At 46.1% G+C, this 13,340-nt stretch overlaps 1 protein-coding gene across 7 annotated transcripts in view; it reads right to left on the bottom strand.

Moving 5' to 3' along the window:
* Positions 1-13,340, bottom strand: part of Phactr1 (phosphatase and actin regulator 1) — a 451,087-nt gene that overhangs the window by 96,442 nt on the left and 341,305 nt on the right. For all 7 annotated transcript variants that reach the window (XM_021215339.2, XM_029547344.1, XM_021215336.2 and 4 more), the window contains one exon: positions 4,238-4,318. In XM_021215339.2, coding sequence (XP_021070998.1) covers positions 4,238-4,318 — 81 coding nt within the window. The remainder of the gene's footprint in view (positions 1-4,237; positions 4,319-13,340) is intronic.

Here is a 13,340-nt window from a genome sequence, read left to right as displayed (position 1 = left end):
GTGTGTGTGTGTGTGTGTGTGTGTGTTACATATAGCGGGTACAGGACAACCTTGAGTGCCATATTCATGCAATGTCTACCTTGTTTTGAGACAGGATCTCCCACTGGCCTAGCATTCACCAAACAGACTGGACTGGCCAAGGGAACCGATGGGAGCTGTCTGCCTCTGATTTCCCAGTGCTGGGACCATACCTTCCTTTTTCATCCTGGGTCTGCTGATCAAACTCAGATCCTCATTCTTCCAAGGCAAGCGCTTTCCTGACTGAGCTATCTTCAGTCTACTACTCTGTTCTTAAATAGTTTACCTCTATGACACTGATAATATCCAAAAGTAAGGAACAGATGTTCATATGTAGAAGACATAAGGCACAAGTTTATCTATGTAAATAACTGGCAATAACATTTCATGGATCAAAGAGAAGGATTAAGTATGGAGGGCTAGTGTTCTCAGGGGTCCTGGGTGAACTGATGTCACATGACTGTGCAGATGGCGCCCCCTTTACTGTTCTTTCAAGCAGCTTCGGTAGAACCATAAACTATGTGCCAAGCACTGTCGGGAGCACATGGGCTACATCTCTGGGGAATGAAGATGCCCTATCCTGTTTAGAGGCACTCAGTGTCAACAAGGAGTGGTAGGCAAGGGAATGATAACCCGATGAGCAAGCAATGCACAAAACCCGCCAGAAGGCGTCAAGAGAAAAGTAAAGAAGACTGTTGGGTAAGGAAAGGGGGTTAAGAACTTGGGAAAATGGTGGGCTTGATCCTGGCATGAGTTTTATTGAGAGGATGACACTGAGCCAAATCTTAAATGAGGAGCTAACACAGAAATCTAAGGAAAGAAGGTTCTAGAGGAGGAGGGGTTGGACCGTGGAACTTCAAAGGCTAGCAAGTATATCTAAGTGGGGTTCAAGGGAGGGACCTATGGGAGGTATTTAGGGAGGTAAACATTAGAGGGCAGAGAGCAGACTGGGTATGCTTCTAGGGTGTACAGGAGGTTAGAATTCTCCTGAGGGGAGCAAGGAGCCAGTATGAACAATGAGCAGTAAGTATTGTGTGTGATAATGGTCACTGAAGTGAACACAGAACAGAATGGAAGACTCGTGACGTAGATCCCAAGTTACTTTAGTAGGAGTGTCAGGCATTCAAGTGGCGTTCCCACCCACCCCCTCTTCACCCATCTGCTGGCACCATCTAGGTCTCTTGTAAAAATGATACAGGTTCTCCAGGGTCTCCCCATCCCAAATCACGGCCCCCTTTCACTTTATCTTCTCGCCCTGCTGTGTGGCTTCCTTCTGATGGCTAACTACTGTTCAGCATCACTATGAACCCAGAGAAGGCGAGGTTTTGCCTTATCAACCAGCACTGCAGCCCCACCCTTTGGACAAGTACCTACACCTAAACGCATTGGCCGAATGAATGAATGAGTGAATGAATGAGTGTACCTAGGAGCACTGTTTCATCAAACTTTAGTTTGTTTAAATTCAATTCTCATGTAAAATAATAAGCTATGAAAATAGGGAGTAAATAAAAAGAAGTCTAACTACAGATTATTTTCCACCATTGGTTAGCTTAGCATGCTTACTAATTATTTTAGTTAATTTTTATGTTAGCATTCAAAGTTATGGGATTCATTATGTCGTTCCCTTCTTGCTGGTCTTCTTTCTTCCAAATGGTCCCTGATTTGCTTCTATGTCACATAAGTTCTAGAACCCCCTTTAACCCTCTGACCTTCAGAAAAGTAGACAGAATTGGAAATCATGTTAACAAAATAGGGTCAGATTCTAGAAGGACAAACACTGAAAATTGTCTTTCATATGTGGAACATAGATTAAAATATAAGATGTATATACACATATGCAAACACATGTGTACACACATGATGAAACAAATTGATTAATATTGAGAGTATTGCTGGGACATGTTAATAGTCACAGGGCATTCTTCATAAAACAATTACAGCCAACAAAACAAAACTTAGAAACTTTGGAAAACAGAAAGCAAGATATAAAAAAACCTTACAAAATTTTATAACCCCATTGCTGTGTGAACTACAGAATCTGCAAGTTCTCTTTATATAGTTGCCCATGTTTGTTTCACAGATGGCTTTGTGTTAGCTAGAATACTTAGATTTTTAAACCCTGAGCTGAAGTTGGCTTGGAAGACGAATTATGTGATTCATTGGAAAACCAATAAAAAAGTATAAGCCGTTGAATAACGGAACTCCACTGCCGACACATTTCATGAAACAATTTCCAGGTACATTGGAGTGTCCTGTTTAAAAAAATGAGCACGTGAGGAAGTCTGGACGTCACACAGGCAGAACTCCCCTGAATCATCTGGGCTACAGAGGAAAGTGTTCTCTGCTTCAGTACATGTCTGAGGTGTGTAGAGAAAGAGATGGGGAGGTTGCAGGAGGGAAGGGAAGCGAGGAGACAGGAAGAGCTGATAAGCTGCATCGGAGCCATCTTGGGCTGTGGGAACGGTGGTTAAGCCCTTGCTGCCGATTATCTAACATTACACCTGCAGTCGGGCATCTGCTGCCTCTCCTGGGGAGTGGATGTGGAGAGGAGCTTGTGGTGAATTGTGCTGATGAAGGTTAATACCCGGCAGCATTTGGGGACTGTATAGAAAGTGTGACTTTGGGAGAAAACTGACACAATGAAGGATCTCTACCCCTGGAGAGAAGATGTATTCTGCTGTTCACCCTCCTCCAGGTAGAAGTGGATAATGGATCTCACTTTAGGGACTCCGAGCCCCATGAAGCTCAGGTACTTAGCCTAGTTTGAAAGCATAAAGTATCACATCCCTCCAGTGTCTCTTGTCACCAGGGCAGGGGCTATGGTGTGTGTGTGTGTGTGTGTGTGTGTGTGTGTGTGTGTGTGTGTGTGTGACATTTTCTACTTGCATTTCAGACTGGCAATTTGTGCTTTGATGAAACATTTCAAACATACAGCTGAGAAGGCCCATAATGGTAATAGGTGAGGTGACAGGCCGTAGAGAGCGCGCTGGAGAGTTTTATGTCAACTTGACACAAGCTAAAGTCTTCTGAGAGGAGAGAACCTCAACTGAGAAAATGCCTTCATAGGCTCAGGCTGCAGGCAAGCTTGGAGGGCATTTTCTTAATTAGTAATTGGTAGGGGAGGTCCCAGTTCATTGTGGGTGGGTTCATCCCCGCCCTGCTGGTCCTGGGTTCTCTAAGAAAGCAGGCTGAACAAGCGGTGAGGAACAAGCCAGTAAGCAGCATCCCTCCACGGCCTCTGCATCAGCTCCACCTCTGAGTTCCTGCCCTGAGATGATAAACAGTGATATGGAAGTCTAAGTCAGATAAACCCTTCCCTGCCCAAGTCGCTTTGGTCGTAGCATTAGACCATAGGAATAGTAACCCTAACTAAGACAAGGAATAAGGCCTCATGCAGAATGACGCAGAAGCAGCTTAGTTGGAGACGTTAGAGAGGTGTGTCAGAACTCAGAAACACACGCTGCCTTTACGTACTGGAACCCGCAGGGCTTGGAGGAGACCCACAAAAATCACAACAGCTGACTGCAGCACCCTATTCAGAGAAGTACTTTGGGGTGAACCCATGAAGTCAAATATTTCATGGACTGGCCCCACCAATAACACCAACTGGAATAGTATGCAAACGTGACAACGATTACTATCAGAGCAGCAGCTGGCTGTCTCGCACACAACCCTGAGGGGAACAGGACCATCAGAGTGAGAGGAAGAAAAGGGGGAGGAGAAAGAAAAGCTGACGAAAGGGAAGACGGAAGGAAGAGCTCTATGCAAGCAGGCTCAGCATAGAATGTCAGGGATATCAGGGAACAATGTTACTGTGTGATCATTCATCTCCTTTGTCTGGTTATAATCTTTCCATTTTATATTTCTTCCTGTTGTGGAGAGAGACTCCAAGGTTCCAAAAGAGAGAGAAAATACCTGATAAAATCCTGTTGGGTTATGGCTTTTAAATATGTGTTCTGGGAACCCCCAGAGCTCACACAAACACGGGCAATTACATTTGTTCCAATGCCAGGGCCTACCTACATCTGTTTGTGTGTGTGTGTGTGTGTGTGTGTGTGTGTGTGTGTTACCCTCTGCTATGTTCTCTCTTCCCTGCAGAATCAGCATATTTTATGTGTAAAATCTTGATAAAGCAATGCACAAAGCAAAATACAAAACCCCAAATGAATAGGTACACCTTGCCGGGTCCTGGGCCTGTGGCCAGCAGACAGCCTCTTACCTTTATCGTAGATCTCCTTCAAGACCCCTCGCTTGATCAGTTCCTCTCTGCTCTGCCTCATCGAAATCTTCCTTTCCAGAGCTGCAAGCAAGAGCCAGAGAGAGAGGCCAGTGAGAATGATAACTACCATCTCTCTCCTCACTCCGCAAGGACCCACGTGGTAACCGATACTGTGATCCACTGAAAGAGCCCGTGAGTTATGTTTTTTGCTAATGGTAACTTAAGGCTACACCAGTTAATCTTTTAACACTCTGAAAAAGACATGTAACCAGGTTATTTTTAACTTTTCAAAATACTTCTTGAGTTATCTCTCAGGCAGGTGTATTTATTGAAACTGACTTCTGACTTCTGACTCTGACTTAGGCCGGAAGCCTCCGCATGAAGAAGTGTAGCATTTTTGTCAGCTACGTGGCTACCGAATAAAGGGACCAGGACTCTGAGCCAGTCATTCAGCCTCTGCCCGGGCTCTAGGTCAGAGATGTGCCCCTGACTATGGCTGCTCCCCACAGAGAGGCTGGCATTTCAGTGATCCACCTCAGAGTTGATGTTGCACTGAGGGTCTCCTTGCTTTTCCAATGTAAAAGAAAAAAAGGTCAATTGAGGTACACATTTAGATATTTATCTCTTGAAAAGCACTCTGTACTGGCACAGTCCCCAGGATCTCCAGGGGACGATCCAAGGGGTTGTGGGTAATTTCCAGGGAACATCTCCGGTTCATCTCTCCATGTAGCTACACGTGGGCGAAGCCACACTAGGAAAGAACTTTTCCCAAGCCAGGTGCTCCTCCAGCTGAGCCAGATGTGTGGTAGGTGGACCTGGAGAGGGAGAGGGAGAGGGGAGTGGGTGTAATGAGGACCAGTGAAGGGGAAACAGACACAAAGGGCCCATGGGGGGATGCTTGGAACCTGTGGAGGGAAGGAGGTCCCTTCAGCACCTGCGCCTTGCTTTGGTTTCTGGTAAACACAAGGGAGGGAGGAGGAGTTATTTCAGTGGCTTGTGTTAGCCTGAACCTTTCCATACCCTTCAGGAGCATAGCTACTTGTGGGGGTGGGGACATGCTAGTGACAGACTAGAGGGACTCTGCCAGGCAAAGTCACAGGCAGATTAGTTAGGTAGATACACACATCACACGTCAGCAGCACTTAGAATTAGAACTAGTGGGCAAGACCGGAAGACTCGGTGGGAGCCCCATGAGCTCTGGGACATCAGTCAAATCCCTTTGCCCCCATTGCAACACACACACCAGCCGATGTGATTTCACCAGCCCTCAGTAGGACCAGAGCACCTGGATTTTGATGCAAAGCTTGCTGGGTCCTTGTCAGGCATAGCTAGGCTCACACTCTCTGATAATGTATTTTGGTAGAGCAGTTCTTTAGCATGTAGCGTACTCGGGTTTTAATCCCCAACATTATTTTTTTAAAACCTTAATATAGATTCTACATTATAGATATAGATATAGATAGAGTCTAAATGAGAAATTACACTTCCTCCACCCACCACCAATTTCCAAGGGAAGGTGACACCCCAGAAAGAGTTGGCTTATTTATTCTGTAAGTTCTTTGTTTGTTTGCTGGTTCAGAACTCTGTGCTCTCAAGGACAATGCACACAGCATTTGGGAAGGGTAGAAAGTTAATGTCATTAACTTGATCCTTCCTCTGGTTCCGGGACCACTCCTATCCTACAGATGAGCTACGTGGAGAGGTGGCCCAGAGATGTTCCCTGGTGTCTGAGGCCTAACACTGAGCTGCTCAGAGATACACAGCACAAGTGTAAGACTAGAGATTCTACTGTTTCTGTCTCCTCCCCAGGACATCACACTGTTGTGAGGATAATTGTATGCTATATGGAAACAGTAAGACTTTAACAAGAGAAGTCGAGTTTCCCTTTAGAATCTTGTGTGCTTCTGGGATGGAGGGGGTAGGGAGACGGAGGGAGGAAGAGAGGGAGGGAGAGAGAGGGAACGCTTGGATAACCTCAGGCCTTAGTCCTTGCCCCTCCACCTTGTTTGAGGAAGGATCTCCTGTTGTTTGCCTCAGTGTGCTACAGGCTAGCTGGCTTGAGAGCCTCCCATGGATTGATTCTCCTGTCCAGATACAAGTGCTAGCATTACAGATGTGTACTACTGTATAGTACACATCTAGCTTTGTATGGGTTCTGGGGATCCTGGTGAAAGGTCTTACATTCGTGTGTCCAGTATATTACCTTCTAACCCTCCCCACCTCCCAGAGGGCACGTGTACTTGGGGTTGAACAGCACAGGAAGTGACATCAATACTTTGTTCTCAGATGACTCCTAAGGTATCATTTCCCTAGGATCTCGTTTTTTACAAGCCTCTCCTCTTACCTCGCTGTCAACTGCCCTCTCAGAGTGAGAGCTCAGCTTGAGCAAGGCCAAAGCCAAGCCCATCATGGTTCCTGCGTGCAGTGAAGGGAGCTGTCTGGTACAGAAGACCCCTTCCAGCCCTGAGACCTGGCCTGTTACCAAACAACGCAGCGGGGCTATGGGATCAATGACAAGAAAAGAGAAAACATGGCTTCCCCTTTGTCAACCACAGCTGCTAGTCTAGCCTTCTTTACCGGGTGATCTTGGCTTTGGGTGGAGCCAAAACAAAGAAAAGGAGAGGAGAGAAATGAAGACAACTTAAAGACAAGGAGCCGCCCACTGGGAAGGAGCCATGTACATTACCCTGGAGCCACCCACTGGGAAGGAGCCATGTACATTGCCCTATGCTCTCCCAAAGCACAGGGGGGACGAGGCTGGAGGACAAGCTGTCTACCTGGGATGGCTTTGTCTCTGGGAGGTGGGGAGCAGAACTGAGCGGAACAGAGCTGGTATAGCAAAGGGAAACAGAGGCCCATATTGTCAGTGGGGTGGCACCAACCTGCAAGCAGGTATTATTTGTATAGGGAGGAAAAATAAGCGCAGTAAGAACTCACATTAAAACAAGGGAACTTATTTTAAAATGTAGGAAGGGGTCATTCTTATTTAGTGCACACGGCTGGGTAAGTCTGAAGGACCACACAAGGAATGCTTTGGAACAACTTCTTTGGTCTTGCTAAGAGTATCAGAGTGGAGACCTGTTTAGATTTCTCTCTCTCCTCTAGGACAATCTTTATCTGTTGAAGTCCCTGTCCAACTGTCTTTAAATTACACTCCGAAGGGAAGAGATATTTAAGGGGAGAAGCCACTGAGAAGTGAAGAACCGAGTAGTAGTCACGGGCGCACACCCTTCTACCGCCGTTCCCCAAAAGAGTTGACTCGAAATTAAAATCTGTAGCTTTGATCCCTTTTGAATCGTCCAGCTCCAGGGAAAGGAAAATTTAAGCAAGAAATCTGTGAGTGACGGAACAGGAGTTCACTCGTCTGCTTCCTGTCCAGCCTCAGGGATGCTAGGCAAAGGTAATGTGATCACCATAGCCACAGCTTAGGAAAAACCCCAAACAAAACAACCAATCAGGCATTGAGATGAAGCACACCTGCACTCGGAGGCAGAGGCAGGAGTCTGAGGTCACCCTAGGCTACAGAGTGACACCTGGCCTCAAAAGCTTGGAATGCAGCTCAGAGGTGGGCTAATCAGTGCCAAGTCCAGGGTTTAATCTCTAGCATGGCAAATAAGACAGAAAGAAAGAGAAATGTGGGGGGCTGGTGAGATGGCTCAGTGGGTAAGAGCACCCGACTGCTCTTCCGAAGGTCCAGAGTTCAAATCCCAGCAACCACATGGTGGCTCATAACCATCCATAACAAGATCTGACTCCCTCTTCTGGAGTGTCTGAAGACAGCTACAGTGTACTTACATATAATAAATAATAAATAAATCTTAAAAAAAAAAAAAAAAAAAAAAAAAAAAAAAATGTGAGTGTGTAGGCATCTGGTTGGTTTTTAGATAGCATGGTATGATAAACACATTCAATAGCCATTCAAGTCCAAAGGCAATCTGTACAAACACCAAATAACCTATCTCTCACTAAATCAGATGTCCAAGAGTGGCAGGTACAAAGAGCCACAGATTTTTGCCAAGAGCCCAAGTATTGCTAGGTAGAGAGAGTTTCCATTCCTTGATTATCCAAAGGAGGCCTGATTGAGTCATTCATTTTGCATGTAAAAAAGACACCTTGACTTGTCCACTCAGGCCAAGTGATCTCCAGAATGAGCATGCCTAGTGTGGGACATGCTTCTGTTACAGGTGAATCATGAGACAACTCGGGTTCATGTATTGACAGCTGGCTGCTCGCACAACTGATCATGCTAAGGGCATGTGATGGAACATGTGGGGGGGTGGAACTTAGTTGGAGGGGAGGACTTGGGTGTTTGGGGACGCATACCTTTGAAGGGGACATTGGGATGTCAACACCTCCTCTCTGGGTTTGTTTTCTAACCACCATGATTAAAAACAGCCTTGGGCTCTGACACATTGCCTGTGATAAAGGGATGCTCAGCCACAGCCCTGATTGGGCCAAGGAATCTTGGACTGAGAAACTCCGAATCTGGGAATGAAAACAAACCTTGCCCAATTCTCAGTTGATTTTCCCATGCGTTCTGTCACAGGGACAGAAAGCTAAATCTATGTAGAAAGCCCAAATAGGAAATGATGGTTAAGCGTTCTTACAGCCCTCGCCATGGTTTTATAATAGCAACTTTAGCAGAATCCCCCCCCCACACACACACACCTCCTTACATGGGCTCAGGGATCCAACAATCCACTGAGGTGGTTTGAATAAGAATGCGCTTCATGGGCTCATACATTTGAATTCTTAGTTAGCAGGGAATGGAACTGTCTGAAAGGATTAGAAGGACTAGAAGGTGTGGCCTTCTTGTTGGAGTAAGTGTGTCACTGTGGGAAGGCTTTGGGGTTTCAAAAGCCCACTGAAGGCCCAGGCTCTCTTTTTGCCTGCTGCCTGCGGATCAGGTTGTAAAGCTCTCAGCCACTTCTCCAGTGTGATGTGTGCCACCACGCTCCCTTGCCCTGATGATGATGGATGAACCCTCTCGAGCTGTAAGCAAGCCTCGGAATAAATGCTTTCTCTTTGATGTTTCTTCAGAGCAGCAGAACAGTGACTCAGACACACATCCTCTTACTCTCTTCCTGTGTCTTTCTAAAAAGTCACATGGTATTATGACATCTCTATGACTCAGGCCAGCTGCAGGGATTTCCCATCAGGCTTGAATTGTCCTCAGGCACCGAGGAACTGTTTAGATTCTTGCCCTGAGTACCAGACAAAGTAGCCTTGAGCAGGGATTCCTTAAACTGGAGGTTGCAGACACACCCAGGCATAACAACCTTCCTCTCTCTCTTCCTTTGTGAAGAGAAGTTCATATACTGTGGATGTTCCTCTAATACATATATGGAATTGACTGTTTAGGGTTCAGTATTTCTTTCTTTGAAATCTGGACTAGACCCATGCCTGGATGGCCCGTCTCTGGTGGGAAGGTGCCAGAGGGGTATGATCAAAGCTCACTGCCAAGGTGGTGACCCAAGCAAGTACCTGCCTTATTTCTTCTTCTTCGTATCACCATCATCGTCATCATCATCATCATCATCATCATCATCATCATCATCATCATCTAGAAGTACTTGTCATCATAGCTTCTGGGGTCAATTTTTCATGGCCCACAGGACCAGAGATGTTGTATTTTTTTTCCTCTGTTGTTTGTGGTGAGATTTAACTCATCTTCTTCTATACAGTCCAAAGTCTACTTGGCAGAGCAGCATTGCCCACAGATACCCAACAAATGAATGCAAGCTCAGACATCCACTACTCAACGGATGCAAGCGCAAATAAAAAAGAATCGGAGAAAGATGGTGCCTGCACTGAACACGTACAGACCTCTTCTCTCTCCATTTTCTTATTCTTTGACAGTTTCACTTATGCACGTAATAAATGTCAGTCATATTTGCCTCCCATTTCTCTCTCTTCCAGTCCCTTGGCCACTAAAACTCTTCTTTCCAGCAAGCCCTCACCTCTTCTTTTCAAGGCGGATCTCCTTTTCTGGCCTGGCCACCATTCACTAAACAATACCCTATAACCACTGTTACCCTTAGCATTTCCATTGCAGTTGGTATTGTGCATCATCTAGCAGTAGGGTAGGGCACAGCAAGAAACCCACATGTCCTGTGAAAGTATTCCATTGAATGTAAGAGATAGATTTTGGCATTGTTGGGTCCTAGAACCATGTCTCAAAGGTACTAAGAGATGACCACACAGGAGTGGGGCAAGGTCTTCCTTCATGTCTGAGTCGGCAGATCCGTACAATGACAGTGACCAAGCACCTGTCTCTATGTGTGCCTGTGGCTCTGACGGAAGCCTAAGTCAGTAGAGCTGTTCGCTGCAGCGAGTAGTCTAGGCCGGATGCTCATCAATGCATCCAGCACTGAGACTTTCTCCAATACAGGAAAGTGAACCTCAAGCAACCCAATACTACCGTGCACTGGTCCATTAACAATTCTGGTTTGGCCATAACTGATAAATGATGTCACTAACAGGTTCGTTTTTCTCTTTGCTCCAGGAAAAGGTCCTCTCAGCCAGGTTCTGTGCATGCATATAAGGAAAGGGGGTGGACATCGATGTGTTTTATAAAGCCAAGGGTATTGCTGGGCAGTGGCGGCGCTTGCCTTTAATCCCAGCAAGTAGGAAGCAGAGGCAGGTGGATTTCTGAGTTCGAGGTCAGCCTGGTCTACAGAGTGAGTTCCAAGACAGCCAGGGCTACACAGAGAAACCCTGTCTCAAAAAACTAAACCTCCCCCCCCCAAACAACAACAACAACAACAACAACAACAGCAACAACAGCAACAAACAAAAAACACCCAAAAAAAACCCCAAGGGTATGCTTTGTGGAGCACAGTATGGTGCGGTAGGAAGTGGGCCTATGCTGAGGCATCCACTCCCTCCTTCCTCCCCTGCAAGGTACCAGCCATACCATGGGTGTAGTATAGAATAGAGTTTATTTGGGGGTATGGGAAAGGGAGTTGAGAAGGGAGTAGAGACAGAGAAAGAGAGGGAACTGAAAAGGAGAGAGGGAGAGAGAGAGAGAGAGAGAGAGAGAGAGAGAGAGAGAGAGAGAGAGAGAGAGAGGAGAAGAAGGAGAAGAAGGAGAAGAAGGAGGAAGGAGAAGGAGGAGGAAGAGGAGGAGGAAAAAGAAGGAGGAGGAGGAGGAAGAAGAGGGAGGAGGAGGAGGAGAAGGAGGAGAGGAGAGGTGAGGCTGGCCAGGAACACATGGAGAGAGGGAGGGAAAGGAAAGAGAGGGAGAAAGGGGTTAGGGAAAGAGAAAGGGCAAAGGGGCAGAGAGTCAGAGAGAACCTGAGATGTCAAGCAGTCCCTTTTATAGCAAGCCAGGCCTACCTGGCTGTTGCTAGGTAACTGCTGGGCGGAACATAGAAAGAATACCACCAGGCACGGCTAAATTGTAAGCTATGTGGTTGAGGGTATGTTATGCACAGATTTTAAGTATATCCACGAGTGGAATGAACCAGCTGGAAAGGCATTTGGGAGCTAACTAGAAGGATACTGGAGCACACCGGGAGTTATTCTTAGCTTTGCTACATATGAAAGTGGCCCTTATAGACATAGGACAAATTTCTTACTTTTTTTATCGATGCATAATGAGAGGTGTGTCATTTACATTCAAGTGCGACAGAAGGGGACTGGGGAGATGGCCCAGTGGGTAAGAGCGCTTGCTGAGCAGGTATGAAGACCTAGGCTCAGATTGCCAGCATCCATGTACAACATGAGCACCTGTGACCTCAGCTGTGGAGCCGGGAGGGTGGCTGAGGCCTGCTGGAAGGCAGCTGAATCAGGTCAGTGAGGCACTCAGGCACAGGGAATAAGGTGGAGAGTACCAGAGTACTTCATGTCTCCTCTGGCCTCCACGTGTACACAGGAGTGCAAGCACCTGCACACATGTGTGTGCATGCAACACACACACACCTCTACACCACCACCCAACACGCACACCGCTTTGGAAAACAAGTATCATATGTCACCAAAGTTTAGTAACTGTTAGAAGGTAGTTATAAAAGCCTCCCTCCCACCTTTTCATATGTTTGGTCATTTTCAAAATAAGAAGTAATCACTCGAGTGAGTCTTACAAGAAATGTTGGGTGAAGAAAGCTAGACAAAGGACGTGTGACTCTGTTTGTGTGAAATTCGAAAAGGTGACAAGAGCAACGGATGAGATTCAGCCTCCGATCTAAGCTGGTAACTACCTAGCAAAGCAAGGAGGTGCTTTGTGATAAAAATAAGGACAGCGGCCGCCACTCACGGGGATGGGAACTGAAATCAGAAGGATGCATTGAAGGGGTTCGGAGGGCTGGCAGTGGTATTTCGCTTCCGTGACTTGGGATGCAGTTACACAGTGTTCGTTTTATAGCTTGCTCGTGAATTGCATATGGGTGCTTCACTCAGGTTTTTAATGCCTGTTTTATTTCCACAAACAAAAACATTCAAGAAATGTCCTTACTAACTCTTCTCTTTGTAACTTTGCAATATGGGGATAAAAAGCTCAGCTGACAAATGATGAAACTACAGTTGCCCAGGAAACTGACTCCTGTCTGTGGGAGAAGGGACGGTAGTAAAGGAATACATGCCACGGTGTGCCTTGTCTTGGTCCTTCCCTCAAGCAGGTTCAACCAAGTACACAGAAGTGTTGCTCTTAATCTTTGCTTAGTCTTTGCCAAAGCTGTATGTATGGGCTAAGAATCCAAACAGAACATTTCAGAATTTAAGTAATTCTAGAGAAAGAAAGACTCTGAATATTTGGAAAAAAGACTGACCTCTTCAAGGAGTCCACCATTAAAGAAACCAAATCAACGAAGAGGAGATAATTCCACAAGGAATGATCTGGTGAGGGTATGAGGGATGGTCACACCACAGTTTGCTTCTCCTACTGTCTGTCTTTAAGCTAATTAGCACAGGGAGCTAGCTCCTCATCAGATTAGATGCATTATCATCACCATCATCATTATCAACATCATCATCACCACCATCAATCAATCAATCCATCATCATCATCAATCATCATCACAATCAATCAATCAATCAATCATTATCATCATCATCACCATCAATTTCTCCTCCTTCTCTCCCTCCTCCTCCTCCTTCTCTCCCT

This window comes from Mus pahari, chromosome 16 (assembly GCF_900095145.1).
Source record: "Mus pahari chromosome 16, PAHARI_EIJ_v1.1, whole genome shotgun sequence".
Classification (NCBI taxonomy): domain Eukaryota; kingdom Metazoa; phylum Chordata; class Mammalia; order Rodentia; family Muridae; genus Mus; species Mus pahari.
Note: the sequence above shows the minus strand (reverse complement) of the source record. Positions and strands in the feature narration are given on the sequence as shown.